General features: G+C 43.5%; 1 protein-coding gene and 1 pseudogene across 1 annotated transcript in view; one reads left to right on the top strand and one right to left on the bottom strand.

The window, feature by feature from the left end:
- LOC126190817 (adenylate kinase isoenzyme 5) overlaps positions 1 to 17,763 on the bottom strand; it is a 526,350-nt gene that overhangs the window by 449,515 nt on the left and 59,072 nt on the right. The window contains exon 2 of the mRNA XM_049931384.1: positions 1,384 to 1,560. Coding sequence (XP_049787341.1) covers positions 1,384 to 1,560 — 177 coding nt within the window. The remainder of the gene's footprint in view (positions 1 to 1,383; positions 1,561 to 17,763) is intronic.
- LOC126089621 (5S ribosomal RNA) lies at positions 5,082 to 5,199 on the top strand (annotated as a pseudogene).

Here is a 17,763-nt window from a genome sequence, read left to right as displayed (position 1 = left end):
TTTCCTAATCTAATTCCCTCAGCATCACCCGACTTAATTCGACTACATTCCATTATCCACGTTTTGCTTTTGTTGATGTTCATCTTATAGCCTCCTTTCAAGACACTACCAATTCCGTTCAACTGCTTTTCCAAGTCCTTTGCTATCTCTAACAGAATTACAATGTCATCGGTGAACCTCAAAGTTTTTATTTCTTCTCCGTGGATTTTAATACCTACTCCGAATTTTTCTTTTGTTTCCTTCACTACTTGCTCAATATACAGATTGAATAACATCGGGGAGAGGCTAGAACCCTGTCTCCCTCCCTTCCCAATCACTGCTTCCCTTTCATACCCCTCGACTCTTATAAATGCCATCTGGTTTCTGCGCAAATTGTAAATAGCCTTTCGCTCCCTGTATTTTACCCCTGCCACCTTCAGAATTTGAAAGAGAGTATTGCAGTCAACATTGTAAAAAGCTTTCTCTAAGTCTAGAAATGCTAGAAACGTAGGTTTGCCTTTCCTTAATCTATCTTCTAAAATAAGTCGTAGGGTCAGTATTGCCTCACTTGTTCCAATATTTCTACGGAATCCAAACTGATCTTCCCCGAGGTCGGCATCTACTAGTTTTTCCATTCGTCTGTAAAGAATTCGCGTTAGTATTTTGCAACCGTGACTTATTAAGCTGATAGTTCGGTAATTCTCGCATCTGTCAACATCTGCTTTCTTTGGGATTGGAATTATTATTATTGGAATTATTTCGCCTGTCTCATACATCTTGCTCACCAGATAGTAGAGTTTTGTCAGGACTGGCTCTCCCAATGCTGTCATCAGTTGTAATGGAATGTTGTCTACTCCAGGGGCCTTTGTTTTGACTCAGGTCTTTCACTGCTCTGTAAAACTCTTCACGCAGTGTTATATCTCCCATTTCATCTTCATCTACATCCTCTTTCATTTCCATAATATTGTCCTTAGTACATCGCCCTTGTACAGACCCTCTATATACTCCTTCCAGCTTTCTGCTTTCCCTTCTTTGCTTAGAACTGGGTTTCCATCTGAGCTCTTGATATTCATTCAAGTGGATCTCTTTTCTCCAAAGATCTCTTTAATTTTCCTGTAGGCAGGTATCTATCTTACCCTAGTGAGATAAGTCTCTACATACTTACATTTGTCCTCTAGCCATCCTTGCTTAGCCATTTTGCACTTCCTGTCGATCTCATTTTTGAGACTTTTCTATTCCTTTTTGTCTGCTTCATTTACTGCATTTTTATATTTTCTCTGGAATTTCGAAAAAGCTTACGCGGTCGATACTGCTCGACCTTCCCCTGCTTCACTAAGTACAGCTATTGCGGTGATAGAGGATAATTTTAAAAGAGGTAGAAGTAGATGAGAGAGGCAGACTCACCGAGGACGAATATGACGGGCACCTTGGGCACCTCGAACTTGACGTGCGCGCCGTTGTGCGGCGGCGTGGCGCGCCCCTCGGGCTCCGGGGTGCGCGGCGGCCCGTCGTACGTCCAGGCCTCGCGCGGGCCGCGCCCGCTCTCCTCCGCCTGCCGCGCCGCCGAGCTCCGCTGCTGCTCTGCAACACGCCCGGGGCGCCGAGGCTGTAGCCGCGCTCTGCGACTGCGTCTGGCGCCAAGGAACTTGCCCCCCTTCTTGCAGCGGAGTACCGTAGGTCTCTAGAAGACCGTAGCGTTCCAAAGGATTGGAAAAGGGCACAGGTTATCCCCGTTTTCAAGAAGGGACGTCGAACAGATGTGCAGAACTATAGGCCTATATCTCTAACGTCGATCACTTATGGAATTTTGAAACACGTATTACGTTCGAGTATAATGACTTTTCTGGAGACTAGAAATCTACTCTGTAGTAATCAGCATGGGTTTCGAAAAAGACGATCGTGTGAAACCCAGCTCGCTCTATTCGTGCACGAGACTCAGAGGGCCATAGACACGGGTTCCTAGGTATATATCGTGTTTCTTGACTTCCGCAAGGTGTTCCATACTGTTCCTCATAGTCGTTTAATGAACAAAGTAAGAGCATATGGACTATCAGACCAATTGTGTGACTGGATTGAAGAGTTCCTAGATAAGAGAACGCAGCATGTCATTCTCAATGGAGAGAAGTCTTCCGAAGTAAGAGTGATTTCAGGTGTGCCGCAGGGGAGTGCCGTAGGACCGTTGCTATTCACAATATACATAAATGACCTTGTGGATGACATCGGAAGTTCACTGAAGCTTTTTGCGGATGATGCTGTAGTATATCGAGAGGTTGTAATAACCGAAAATTGTACTGAAATGTAGGACGATTTGCAACGAACTGGCGCATGGTGCAGGGAATGACAATTGAATCTCAATGTAGACAAGTGTACTGTGCTGCGAATACATAGAAAGAAATGATCCCTTATCATTTAGCTACAACATAGCAGGCAGCAACTGGAAGCAGTTAATTCCATAAATTATCTGGGAGAACGCATTAGGAGTAATTTAAAATGGAATGATCATATAAAGTTGATCGTCGGTAAAGCAGATGCCAGGCTGAGATTTATTGGAAGAATCCTAAGGAATTGCAATCCGAAAACAAAGGAAGTACATTACAGTACACTTGTTCGCCCACTGCTTCAATATTGCTCACCAGTATGGGATCCGTACCAGATAGGGTTGATAGAACATGTAGAGAAGATCCAACGGAGAGCAGCGCGCTTCGTTACACGAACATTTAGTAATGGCGAAAGCGTTACGGAGATGATAGATAAACTCCAGTGGAAGACTCTGCAGGAGAGACGCTCAGTAGCTTGGTACGGGCTTTTGTTAAAGTTTCTTGAACATACCTTCAGCGAGGAATCAAGCAGTATATTGCTCCCTCCTACGTATATCTCGTGAAGAGACCTTGAGGATAATATCAGAGAGGTTAGAGCCCACACAGACGCATACCGACAATCTTTCTTTCCACGAACAATACGACACTGGAATAGAAGGGAGAACCGATAGAGGTACTCAAAGTACCCTCCGCCGCACACCGTCAGGTGGCTTGCGGAGTATGGATGCAGATGTAGATGTAGATGTAGACGCTTCACTCATCGCGGAGGAAACAAAACAATTTCCGAGGTAATGCTAGGTCACACTGGACGTCACAGTGGCACGTCGAAACAACCCACAGTTTATTTCAAATGGTGCTTTTCAGGCCGACCGTAGACGGAACGAAACGGCACCGTGTGTCACCTTCAAGGATTCTCTGAACGGAAATTTGGCGCTGAGGGGACGGTAACGTCGTCCAAAGATGTTCATATATGTGTGAATTCCTAAGGGACCCAACTGCTCAGGTTATCGGTCACTAGACTTACACAGTCCTTAAACTAACTTACGCTAAAATAACACACACCCAAGTCAGAGGGACTACTCAAACCTCCGGCGGGAGAGGCAGCGCAATCCGTGACATGGTGCCTCAAACCACGCGGCCACTCCGCGCGGCGGTAACGTCTCCTACTACTATCTGTAGTTAGCCTGATCGCACTGCGCTTACCCATGTCAAAAGGCCCTTCTACTAGGGATGGGAAAAATCGACCGGTTAAAAACCGAAAACGTTGTTTTAGTTTTAAATACCAAAATGCTACTCCAGGCGGGTGTAAAATGAATATGGGCGACGGAAAATAATAAACGCTAAAATGAAGATTTGGCCCTGTCTTACTACCCTCTGAAGCAGATCTTAGGTTCTCTTAATCCTATAAATTACAATCTAAACATAAATTAATGATAAACGTTGTTCCTGCTTATATATTAATTGTAGAAAAAAAACCTTTATATTACAAAGTTTACATTTCCCAAGTAAAATTACTAATCAATTGCCGAACTCTGCCCCTTATTATGACTGTGCGATTTAATATCAATAACGCGAAATGACTGACATCATCCACGTACCAAACACTAGAAGACACTACTTGAATGATGATCTACCGTGGTCTTTAACCTCAGTGGAAATAAACTCACGTGATCACAGATGTTTAGCTTTTATAGCCCTAATAAGCCGAGGCAATTTGAGATATCACCATATGTATTGCAGCCGGTGCGTCAAAGTGATGGTTCTCGTACTCGTCTGCGACGATGGAAGAACTCCAGCCACAAATAAACTCTTTCAAACACTGGGACTGCTGAAGACGGTCCTCTGACTTATATACTATAATACTGTCTTCTCCTATCTGTGTTCAACAGACGAGAAAGGCGAAATTCCAGCCACAAAGACGGAGCTCAGATTATGTCTCAACGTAAGTATAGGCAGAAGAAGTGCTCTCAATTACTGAACACTGCGTACTCAACGACGACTTCCAACCCGGAGGTGAAATCCAGAATCGTATAGGTTCGCAACAGTACAGTGCCTAACTGCTCTAACTATAAACTCTCCTGAGAGCAAAGACAGCAAGTCCGTCTGTACCAACAAAGCTGATATCGAGCGACTGTCACACATGGGCGCTCACAGCGAAAGATCTCGTCTCTCCTCCGCTGGGCCGGCCGGAGTGGCCGAGAGGTTCTAAGCACTTCAGTCTGGAACCGAACGGCCGCTACGGTCGCAGGTTCGAATCCTGCCTCGGGCATGGATGTGTGTGATGTCCTTAGGTTAGGTAGGTTTAAGTAGTTCTAAGTTCTAGGGGACTGATGACCTCAGAAGTTAAGTCCCACAGTGCTCAGAGCCATTTGAACCATTTTTGTTAAAATAAACGGGGAATGGTGTTATCTACACCGAGTACAGACGCCAGTGAAGTACATGACAATGTCAGTCTCCTTTAAATATTCATATATACGATGTACTACCTATCAAATAATACCTAATGTCATTGTAGATCACATTGTAGATCACGCTTGTAAGGTGCGAAATTATAGCCACCTTACAAAATAAATGGTATTTTTCAGTATTTGTTTGGTCTCGGTTACAACAGATCTTTTTTCTTCATTTTTGACTAATAACTCGGTATATAACTGTCATAGCGACATGCCACAGCAGCAGTCCTAAAATTTTTATTGTTCAAATGAAACTATTTTTTAAAAACGAGTACTGTTTACTCATAAAATTTCCATAGCTTCGAAATATTGGGTTATTATAGAAATTGGGGGCAATGGCCTTGCAGCAGTGGATACACCAGTTCCCATCAGATCACGGAAGTTAAGCGCTGTCGGGCGTGGCCGGCACTTGGATGGGTGACCATCCGGGACGCCATGCGCTGTTGCCATTTTTTGCGGTGCACTCAGCCTCGTGATGCCAATTGAGGAGCTACTCGACCGAATAGTAGCGGCTCCGGTCAAAGAAAACCGTCATAACGACCGGGAGAGCGGTGTGCTGACCACACGCCTCTCCTATCCGCATCCTCAGCCGAGGACAACTCGGCGGTCCGATAGTCCCGATGGGCCACTTGTGGCCTGAAGATGGAGCGCCTATAGAAATTGGAAAAAGCGATCAGCATTATTTTCATAACAACGCCTACAGCTAAAGACGAGCAACAAACAAATGATGTAAGAATGGATACAGCAATGCAGAGGCAGTAATGCAACTTTTGCCTTGCGGCGTGGCCTATTAGACGGTATGCTTATATGTCCAGTGCACTAAACTTGCTCCGATCTGGTCTGCAGTGTGTCGTCCTCTGACGTCATTTGTATTGGAGAATGGTATCATTCCTAGTTTTGAAGTATTTTATGATGTGCGGTAGCAATGAAGTACAACGCTCCATTTGCTTTAAAAGATTAAAAACTGGAGGAGGCTCGACAAACTTTTGACATCATGTAAGGAGAAAAAGTTCGCACTGTTCCTTGGAGAAGACGCTACATTTGATTGATACATCTATAATTTGATTGAAGCGCTGCGAAATTAGAGTTACAACTCAGCCCTTCATTTTGCGGTTGCTTCAGGGTGAAAAACTGATTCCATCGCAAGGTGACGATGCCGGAAGCTACAAAATTGTAACCTTCCACTCATCGCCGCGTAATCTTTGCTGGCAATAAAGAGCACGATTTCGGACACAACCACATATCGATCAAAATCTCCTACTCTTCACCTTCATTAGAATTTTTCAATCTTTATTTAAAGTCTGCGTTATTACAGGAACTAACAGCAACAGAAAACCGAAAATATTTCAGGAGCCGGTTATACTGAACGGTTTTAACAGTCAGCGTAAACTGGAGATGAAAAGAACCGGTATAACCGAAAACCTGTTATTTCAGCGATAACTGTGATCTCCTACACGGTCAAACAATTTGTCAATCTTTACTGTGCTTGCCAAATACTTAACACTTTTGTCAGACAGAGAAAGTATTTGAGATAAATTTTGATTGACAGAAAATTTGACAAGATGGCGGACGATGCTTGTGTTGATGTTTCGCCGCATGTGTTTAGCGAAAAAGACATTTATTACAATTTATCTAGCTGTAGCACTGCAATTACCAAACTGATAGAGGCGTCGCATCTTTCCCAGCCATATGTCATCCAGGAAGAAATTAAGAAGAAAATCAATACTGTATGCACAATACATAAGCGGGAGTGCAATAAAATCAAAATAATCGGAGTTGTTCAGTGCTTCCACGTTCGATATTGACTATATGTTCCCACGTTGTGCTATTATAATGAACTGCCATTAGGGGACCAAGCAGAAGGGAATAAATTTTCGCGTACTTGTAACTTCTTATTCTGTATGAGGACGAAGTAACTCCAAACAAGTTGAAGTTTCTTTATCCATTCGAAGAAACTTGATGTAATCATCAGGTTCCACGTATAATATTTCATAGTTTTTCATGCGTATGTTTCTCTCTCATTTTAAACCATTCCCTGGACCTTCATCTTTTTTAAACACAGTGGCAGAGCCGGTGTTAGAAATGCTTTATCTGCGTTTGAAGCCATTCCCACTGGTGTCAAAATACTGCGTGCGTGAACAGCGTCTGCTTTATAAGCAAGGTTAAGCTGACAAACTCGTTGGATCGTGTACAGATTTGTTCGACAGATCCGTGGATCGACAAGAGCAAATTTGACAAATACGTTTGCTCTCTATGGAGGCACATGAAGTGGAACTTTTTGTTGAGTCTTCTAAATCATTATTTTATTGCTTAATTTGGTTTCGTGACACTAAGCGAAGTTTGTATGAGAACTATATTTTGTTCCACTGTGGCAATGATTTGTCAGCTGAAACTGAATTGAGCCTACAATTTAAGTTTTGCAATTCATAAACAAACGAACTCTTCACTGCGTGGAACTGTGAAGGTAATTGAGTCTTGGAAAGTTTTTTTAATTGTAAATTGTTTCAAATGTCAATCAGTCACCGTGATTGACGAAGAAAAAGTAATCTTTTATATATATATTCCCGAGTGACTAAGTTTTTCTTTTCAATTTTTTTTACGACGCTTTACTTGTTATTTCAGTTGCCAGCAACTGAGTAAATTTTACTGTGTGATCATTGTTACGAACATCCATTATTAATTTCATATTGCCCATTAACAAATTCAACTACTACCATTGCTAGTTCTTTAATGCTGATACTACAGTCCTCCCACTGGTATTCTTTACTCTGTCGTAGAATGAAATTTGCATGCAAAAATCTATCCAAATACACAACACTGGCACATATAAATTTTTTATAATATAAAATAGCTTCTGCTAGCTAAAATGTAATACCACACGTCATCAACGAGTTTATTGTTGCTTGCTATGTTATCATCGTTAAATTATAACTAGCTCTGATATTATGTATAGTAACTGCACTTCGCATCAGATTCTAACTCTTGACATACACACACACGTTCTACAAGAATCAATCAAATATAAAAAAGATGGTATAATTTTACCCAAGAGAATGCTTCTAAATAAATATCATGCTTGTTTAAACGCCGGCCGTTGTGACCGAGCGGTTCTAGGCGCTTCAGTCTGGAACCGCGCGACCGCTACGGTCGCAGGTTCGAATCCTGTCTCGGGCATGGATGTGTGTGATGTCCTTAGGTTAGTTAGGTTTAAGTAGTTCTACGTTCTAGGCGACTGATGACCTCAGATGTTAAGTCCCATAGTGCTCAGAGTCATTTGAACCATTTTGTTTGAATAAGAGAAGGATGTGTTTAAACTGCTTGTTGACTCGAAGTATTAATACTTGTTATCTGCTGAAGCTGTCAATGTTTTTCGATGCTCGAAATTATATCTAATGAAGCTATCCCTCTCCGATGGAGGCTGACACTGCAAGTGCAATCGTTTTGTTCGCTGAAGCTGCATCCAGTACGACTACCCCTCCTTGAGTATCACACAATCCTCTGTTAAAATTATTTATGTTACTAAATGACTGATTAGTCACTGTACCTGGCTAAACCTTAGTATTAGTCTGGACGGAAGGAAAGTTGGCACGTTTACTGAGGACGGATTATGTACGATCTAATTAGTTTATCGATTTACGATGCGCTTTAACTACGAAGAGAGCGGATTCTCGAAAACGAACAGTGGTGGAACACAAATTAAAACAGTTATGTTTATTTTGTTTTAATCTACTTATTTTTTCTCTTGAACCTTATTCTGGGTATTGGTCGGATTTAATTTTATTTAAGCCTTTGTAGATTTCATGCAATTGTAATTACCGTACTGTTTATCCCCTTTCCAAAGGCAAGACGATGATATATACTTGATGGTAATTTTTTAGGCTTTTTGTGCGTTACTTCTTATTGGAAAGTGAATATCTGTCTTGTTTTCTGTGAGTTCGATCAGTATGGAGCAACCGTTAGCTGATTTAAAGTTTATAGACGGTCTGAAGCTTGAAGGGAATGGAACAGAGCAAGGATTCTTTACTGTCCCAAATGTATGGCGTTTTTACAGAGTATTCTGTGGTTTTACATCCATCACTGTCCCACTTGTTTGTCTCTTTTTCCAGAATATGCCGAAATTTCAGAGGTAGTTAGGGCGCGACCTAGGAATGAAACGAGAGTCTATGATTTTTGCAATGATCACTGTGCCACTTATTTGGCACTTTTCTGGGAATATACGACGACTTCCGAGGTGGTGGTTAGGGTGACACATTTATTAGCACATTTTTTATACATAACATACCTATTTACTCTGCCTGATTAGGGAAGTATGCAGAACAGGAGGAGGTAACAAGAGCTGAGACGTTATGTGATGTCACTTCAGTGATTACCATATAGAGTCAAATTTACAAAGGACTTGAGAGCACGAACAGATTTATCAGTATGACGTCGCACCGCATCGGACCTATAAGCATGCACATAGTCAGTGAGCAAGAGTGTCATAAAGCCGTTGTATCCTCCCCTGAGACAATGTGGCCCACAACTATTGTAACTGGTCCTTCACATTGCTTGTTTTGTTTTAGGACGCAAAACCAACTAGGGTCACACGCGCCCTTCACATCGTGGATACTAGAACTAGGACAGAGGTGACGTCCGAGTTGGTCCCAGACATTTTGTCGGGGAGATTTCTGGAGACCTCGTTGGCCACGCGAGTACCTCAACATCACTCGGACTGTTCATAGAGACAAGCGCAGAGAGGGGAGATTACTGTTCTCTTGAAAAATTACACCAAGACAGAGTCTCAACATGGATAATCTGAGGACGCAGGATGCCTCTGACATACCGTTCTGACAAGAGAGTTTCGTCAGTCTCCACCAGCCGCTACCTGAAGTGACGCCCGATGGCTCCCCACACCGTGACGCCAGATGTAACACAGCTGTACATTCGAAGAATGATACCTATTGCCAACTCGCAGCTATACTTACCGACGATGGCTATACAGAGTAGTTCACAACCGCAATTCGTCACTGAACACAATGTGACGCCATTCATCAACAGCCCACGCCTCCCACTCATGGCACCACTTCAAAAAACGTCGTTTGTGTTGTGGTGTTAACGGCAGCGTACACATGTGACGTTAATTCCGTACTCCGGCGTCTGCTAGTCTCCGACCAATGGTGCGAGATGACACAGATTGGTGCAGGATGACCTTTACTTGTCCTCGTATGGCAGGAGTGGTTGTTAAGGGGTCACGATATGTTTGGTGAGCAATACAGCCATCCTCCACTGTGGTAGTCAGACGTGGTCGAACAGAAGCTTGATGACGATTATGCCTGCCCTCACGTTCCCATGCAGGCGAACATTGGGCCATTGTCTAATCCGAATATCCCACAAATGTGGATATTTCAGGTTTCGACCAGCTGGTCAAATGGAGACCCCTCCCAACTCTACCATCCATTGTGATGGTCAGACGTGGTCGAACAGAAGCTTGATGACGATTATGCCTGCCCTCACGTTCCCATGCAGACGAACATCGGGCCATTGTCTCATCTGAACGCCCTACAAATCTGGATATTGCAGGATTCGACCAGCTGGCCAAATCGAGACCTGTCCCAACTCTGCCAGGTGCTTATAGTGCTGCCTCACACTAGTAAGCCACGTGTCCGTGTATTTCACAGTGATGACACAACATTTGAGTCTGTTCACGGCCCTTATATACCCTACCAGGCTTGGTAGCAAAGCTATATACGAAAACCACAAATGCACTTAGCTGATCGTTCTGACTTTCACAGAGAATTGCAACTCTCATCATTTCCAAATCCGCCGATGGTATCTAAATGTATGAAGTTTCATTGACATACGAACATGTCTTTTGGGCCCATCACTTCTTTTGTCAGGCCATGTATACTTCATTGTTCAGCCTGGTATGTTCCTGCAGATGACGTCACTATGACATCGATCGACTACAAATCTGTCTTTCGTTGCACCAGTTTATATAATGACACAGTAAATCTCGTCTCGAACTCCAGTCACATACAAGGAGCGATTAAATGAAACTGAGACAGAAGAAAAAAGTAAAGTTACTGTTTACTATTTGAAAAATAATCGCCACATATGTGTATACATTTATCCTACTGTGAGACAAGACGATCAATGCCTTCATGAAAAAATGTTTCGGTTGCCTACGGAACCATGATTGTACCCAGGTGTGCATCTCTTCGTCGGAAGCAAATCGACGACCATGAATGTCTTTCTTCATGGCTCTAAAAACATGGAAATAGCATTGGGAGAGGCCAGGACCCCATACAGAATGTGTAAGGGCTTCCCGACGAAACTTCTGGAGCCTGGTCGAAACATGTGAGCGGATTTTACCCTGCAACAGAATAACGCCGTCCGTCAATATTCCTGGACGTCTGGACTCGATGGCGTGCTTCATTCCTTGTAAAGTGTCCACGATTTACTGTGCGTTAACTGTGGCGCTGTGTTCCAGAAAGTCAATTAGCAGCGGGCCCATGCAGTCAAAGAAATATGTCCTCCTGACTTCCCCGGAATTGGCGTGGTTATTGTGTGAACCACGCTGCAGAAGTTCCGCTGTAAAGTCCTTACACGCCGTGGCCGTCGATTTGCTTCGGATGAAGAGACACATGGCTGGGTAAAATCGTGGTTCCTTAGACAACCGCAAACGTTTTTCAGTGAAGGCACTGACCGTCTTGTCTCACAGTGAGATAAATGTTTTAACGTTATGGTGATTACTTTTGAAATAATAAACAGTTTTCTTACTTCTTCCATTTGTCTCGTTTTTATTTGATTGCCCCTTATATTCAGCATGTTTATCTTTTAAAATTTTTAACTTATAGTATGAGAAATTTTATTATTTATTTTGTTAGATATACTTCTTCCACATATGTATGTAATATACACTGATGAGCGAAAGCATTATGTTCACCTGCTTAACGTCCGCAGTGATCTAGTGGCTAGCGTTGCTGCCTCTGGATCACGGGTTCAAATGGTTCAAATGGCTTTGAGCACTATGGGACTTAACTTCTGAGGTCATCAGTCCCCTAGAACTTAGAACTACTTAAACCTAACTAACCTAAGGACATCACACACCGTAGCTGTAGCGCGGTTCCAGACTGTAGCGCTTAGTACCGCTCGGCCACCCCGGCCGGCCTGGATCACGGGGTCCCTGGTTCGATTCTCGCCCGTGTTGAAGTTTTTCTCTGCCCGTGGACTGGGTGTTTGTGTAGTTTCATCACTTCTTCTTCATCATCATCATCATCATCATCATTCGTGACAGTGGTTAGATCGGACTGTGAAAAAATTGGGGCTTTCTACAGGCTCTGATGACCACGCAGTTGAGCGCCCCACAAACCAAACATCGTCATCGTCACCTGCTTAACAGCGTTTTGGTCGACCTTCAGAAAGCAACATAGCATCGATTCTGCGAGGTGAGGATCACACAAGCCCTTGGGAGGTATCCAGAGGCTACGCACGGCTCACACAGTTCCCGTAAACTACGGCCCAGCGGTCTGTGGGCGTGTAGCTTACGCCTGATAGCGCCCCGTGTGATCCTATCAGACGTATCCAAGTTGAATGTCCGCAATAGCAGAATACAAACTGGCCTGAACCAGTGGCGCGAAGCATGTTTTGTGCAGTCATTCCCCTGGATGACGAGGTAATTTGGCCACGGCCATCGACAAGATACGTGATTCAGCTGGCCTGGTTACACGTTTTCATTTTTGAGTGGTACAATATCGATGATCCCGTACCCACTGAGGTCGTAATTGACGATGCCGCTGGGTCAACATGAGAACTTGTAGCGATTGTCTGCAGGGGAGCCCCATGTTCAACAATGTGCTGTGAACTGTGTGCTCCGAACCACTTGTGCCTGAACCAGCACTACATTCTGTCTGTGTCTTAGATCGCCGCCCATCCAGCTTTACAGAGTGAGCAAACCCCCGACCTGCACTTTCTGCGACTAGGCAAGTGTATTCAACACTTTGTCCCCTTCTGACGGTTTCATTATATTTTAACTACTTTCTAGCCGTAACACATTACATTGAGTTAAAAAGGCTACATTGCTTAATAAAGAATGATTCTGTGTGAAACTTGTCGTTTCTGAACATCAGCAGGTAAGGCATAATGTGTGTAAACGACTGTGTAATAGCGGCATTAACGACCCCTTGATGACCAGTATAATTTTACAAGTTACTTTCGGAATTCTTGTAGTTAACGAGGTGCTATGGAGACAAGCATAAACTCTGGGTCCCCGTATTTTTTTGGTATCTTGATCAGCATGGGAGACAGGGGTCACCGAGAAACAACTATGTCAATAGAGAGCAAACAAATACGATACACCCAATATACAATTCTTGCTTATAGTGTGGCAATTCGTGAGCCTTTATTCTCTTGCTTATTTGATTTTGTGTATGTAGTAAATTTGGTCATAGTAAATACATGGCAGAAGAGTTGTAAAAAGGAACAAACCTGTATGATTCAGTCTTAATCTGGGAAAGTGTTGCCTAATTCGTAAACAGTTACTGCATCAATACATGCCAGAAACATTTGTTGCTGTTGTGGACATTCGGTAAAATAATTATAAAAAAACTGCCAAAGCGAAAGCTTGGGAAAAAGGAGGAAATCTCGGTTCAATTCCCGCCCTCGCACCTTTTTAGATCAGTAACGACACGTTCCAAACAGCCTTAACCTGTCGGCTATCTGAGCACACTTTCCGTCCGACCCAAATTCCCAACATGTCGCGTCTACTTACGTGGCATCCCCTGTCCACCATACTCATTGCTCGCTGCATCAAACTGGATTGGGGTCGGACGGAAAACGTGCTCGGATAGGTGAAACCGTTAAGGCGACCGCTTACGTAAAACTGGAATTCCGGGTTCGAGTTCATCTCAGTGCCCACCTGCGGACGATATCATATGTTACACTATAAGACGAAAAAAAAACACCTCGAAGAATTCCGCGAATGGGACAGAAATCGGTAGATTTGAGATGTGATGTACATGCACGGGCAAACAAAGCTCAGAAATATTGGATCATTTATTCAAGCGAAAGAGGTCAACAAAATGAGCAGGTCAGTAATGCGTTGGTCCACCTCTGGTGCTGATGGAAGTAGTTATTCGGCTTGGCGTTGATTGACGGAGTTGTTGGATATTCTCTTGATTGATATCGTGCCAAATTCTGTCCAACTGAAGCGTCAGATCGTCAAAATGCCGACCTGATTGGAGTACCCTGCCCACATGGTCTAAAAGATCTGATTTGGGGAGAGATCCGGCCACCTTGCTGGCCAAAGTAGGGTTTGGCATGCACGAAGATAAGCAGCAAAAACTTTCGGCGCTTGTGGACGGGCATTTTTTTGCTGAAATGTAAATCCAGGATGGCTTGCTATGGAGGGTAACAAAACTGGGCGTAGAATATCGTCCCGGTACCGCTGTGCTGCAAGGGTGCCACACATTACTACCAAAGCGTCTTGCTATGAAAAGAAATGGCACCTCAGACCATCACACCTGGCTGTTGGGCAATATGACGAGCGGCCGTCATATTGGTATCCTACCACTGTCCTGGGCGTCTCGAGACACGTCTTCGGCTGGAATCTCATTGACTGGAGTAGAATCGTCTTCAGTGACGGGTCCTGCTTCGATCTGAACCCCGATTACCAGCGAAGACGTGTCTGGAGAGGGCTCGGACAACGGTGGGATAACAACCTGACTGTCGCCCGTCAGCCGGCCGTGGTGGCCGAGCGGTTCTAGGCGCTATACAGTCTGGAACCGCACGACCGCTACGGTCGCAGGTTCGAATCCTGCCTCGGGCATGGATGTGTGTGATGTCCTTAGGTTAGTTAGGTTTAAGTAGGTCTAAGTTCTAGGGGACTGATGACCTCGGATGTTGAGTCCCATAGTGCTCAGAGCCATTTGAACCATTTGTCGCCCGTCACATGACCCGACAACCCGGAATAATGGTCTGGGGTGCCATTTGTTTTCATAGCAGGTTCAAAAATGGCTCTGAGCACTATGGGACTCAACTGCTGAGGTCATTAGTCCCCTAGAACTTAGAACTAGTTAAACCTAACTAACCTAAGGCCATCACAAACGTCCATGCCCGAGGCAGGATTCGAACCTGCGACCGTAGCGGTCTTGCGGTTCCAGACTGCAGCGCCTTTAACCGCACGGCCACTTCGGCCGGCTTCATAGCAGGACCCCTTTGGTTGTCATCGGCGGCACCCTTACAGCCCAACGATATTCTCAAATCGTAATCATTTGTTTCTCTGCAAGTGTACATCACATCTACCGATTTCTGTCCATTTCAGTTAATTCTTTCGTGGAGCAACTTTTTTTCGTCTAATGGTGTATTTTATTCAATCATTAAGAATATAACATAATTTCTTATACCGCATTTATAGACAATCGTGCAACATATGACCCGGTTAAACACAAGTCAAGGTTAAGAATAACAGTATTACTGGTACCGCTCATCTGTGGAACGTCAGCAAGATGATTTCACTAAATCACGAAATGGAAGTTTCACCCTGGCATTTAAAGGTAGAAAGAGTAGATCGGGTAGTTAGACAGGCTGATTACCTCATAGCAATTTCCGCTGGCGTACATTATTTACACCAACGCCAAAGCGCACAACGTGGAAATACGGCAAACTACCTATGCTCACGACACCGGAAACAGTCAGGATGAAGGAAGCTTCGTCACTGATCACGTTAAAAACCAGTGTTCTTTAGAAGATCTACGACCAATTTGGATTAAATCGTATTCAAGATAGACACTTTATTTTATAGAGAATCGAGACGATCGCTGATTAATCTCACAAATGTGGAAAATGAATACGTTGTGATTCTTATTACATCCTAGCAAGTTTTGTTTTCAAATGATACCATATTTGTACTACTGTGGTAGGCATGGTCTTCGTATCTATCTTGGCCACAATAATGCGTTTACTATGCTGTTTGTAGTAGCTTACCCGCATTCCTATTTTCCTATTCATTATTAAACCTACTCCTCCATTACCCCTATTTGATTTTGTGTTTATAACCCTGTAGTCACCTGACCAGAAGTCTTGTTCCTCCTGCTACCGAACTTCACTAATTCTCACTCTATCTAACTTTAACCTATCCATTTCCCTTCTTAAATTTTCTAACCTACCTGCCCGATTAAGGGATCTGACATTCCACGCTCCGATCCGTAGAACGTCAGTTTTCTTTCTCCTGATAACAACGTCCTCCTGAGTAGTCCCGACCCGGAGATCCGAATTGGGGACTACTTTACCTCCGGAATATTTTACCCAAGAGGACGCCACCATCATTTAACCATACAGTAAAGCTGTATGCCCTTGGGAAAAATTAGTGCTGCAGTTTCGCCTTGCTTTCAGCCGTTCACAGTACCAGCACAGCAAGGCCGTTTTCGTTAGTGTTACAAGACCAGATCAGTCAATCATCCAGACTGTGGCCCCTGCAACTACTGAAGAGGCTGCTGCCCCTCTTCAGGAACCGCACGTTTGTCTGGCCTCTCAACAGATACCCCTCCATTGTGGTTGCACCTACGGTACGGCTATCTGTATCGCTGTGGCATGCAAGCCTCTCCACCAACGGCAAGGTCCATGGTTCATGGTAAATCTTCATGGAGATTAAATATGGTTCCCAGCGGATTCTTCGTCGCTAAATTTTGAAAAGACACAATATACGCAGTTCACAACTTGTAAGAGGCTCGCCATCCCATTATGTCTAAAACAAGCAGACAGATGAGGTTGAAGTGTTAAATTCTTGGACTTGCAGCTTCATAATAAATTTATTTGGGAGCAGCATAACACGGAACTGCTGAAGCGGTTAGACAGATCTTTATTTCCTATTCGGATGTTCTCAGATGAGGATGATATAAAAATTAAAGAAAATTAGCATGTTTGGCATATTTCCGTTACATAATGTCACATAGTATCATTTTTCGGTTAACTCGTAAAGTCAAGGTAATGTTCTCCAACTTCAAAAGTGTGTAATACGTGTTATTTGTGGGATGAACTCAATAACGTCCGGCAGATGTCTGTTCAGGGAACTGTGAACACTACCTACTGTTTCCAAATGCGCTTATTCGTTAGCGAAATTTGTCATGAACAATATCTCTCTTATTCAAATCAACAAAAAAATGGTTCAAATGGCTCTAAGCACTATGGGACTTAACACAGGAGGTCATCAGTACCCTAGACCTAGAACAACTTAAACCTAACTAACCTAAGGACGTCACACACACTCATGTCCGAGGCAGGATTCGAACCTGCGACCGTAGCAGCAGCGCGGTTCCGGACTGAAGCGCCTAGAACCGCTCGGTCACAGCGGCCGGCTCAGATCAACAGCTCAGTTTACAGAATCAATACCAGAAATAAGAATAAACTTTACAAAGATTTAAAGTCATTTACAGGAACACACATTTTCAATAACTTGCCAGCAGCCATAAAAAATTTAACTACTAGCAAAGTTCAGTTTCATACGAACCTAGAAGATTTTTTGGTAGCCAGCCCTTTTTACTCCACTGAAGATTCTCTTAGTAGAGCCGATTCAGATGTATACATCTGTAATAACATCAAGTAACTTGAGCTTCACGCGAAATCTGATTTTTGCACATCTTCAGTGCAGTAATGTGGTCAGTGTAAACAAGTGTTTTAAACTGACTTCCCGTTTTGTGATGTGTGACTACAATAGAATATGAATTGAAATATGCACCTCATTGTTTTGTAAATTTACATGTTTTGTGAAAAGCTCGTTATTACCTCTTAAATGAAAATATGTCCACGATGACCGTTTCCCTTCGGATCCGTGACAGCTACACAAGCGTAACTCCATTTCTTTAAAAAACACCTCTATATCTATTCTTGTTACATAACAAGTTCTAGGCATCTATGGAACAAAAAGTACGTCTAATCTGTTCTAAGATGCTTTGATAGCACGTTACGAGGAAAACCGTCAATCAAGTAACGTTTCTTGAGTCGCCAGTCCTCTGACTGGTTTCATGCAGCCCACCACG

Source organism: Schistocerca cancellata, chromosome 6, assembly GCF_023864275.1.
Source record: "Schistocerca cancellata isolate TAMUIC-IGC-003103 chromosome 6, iqSchCanc2.1, whole genome shotgun sequence".
NCBI lineage: Eukaryota > Metazoa > Arthropoda > Insecta > Orthoptera > Acrididae > Schistocerca > Schistocerca cancellata.
The sequence above is the reverse complement of the archived record's forward strand: the minus strand, read 5'-3'. Positions and strand labels throughout refer to the sequence as shown.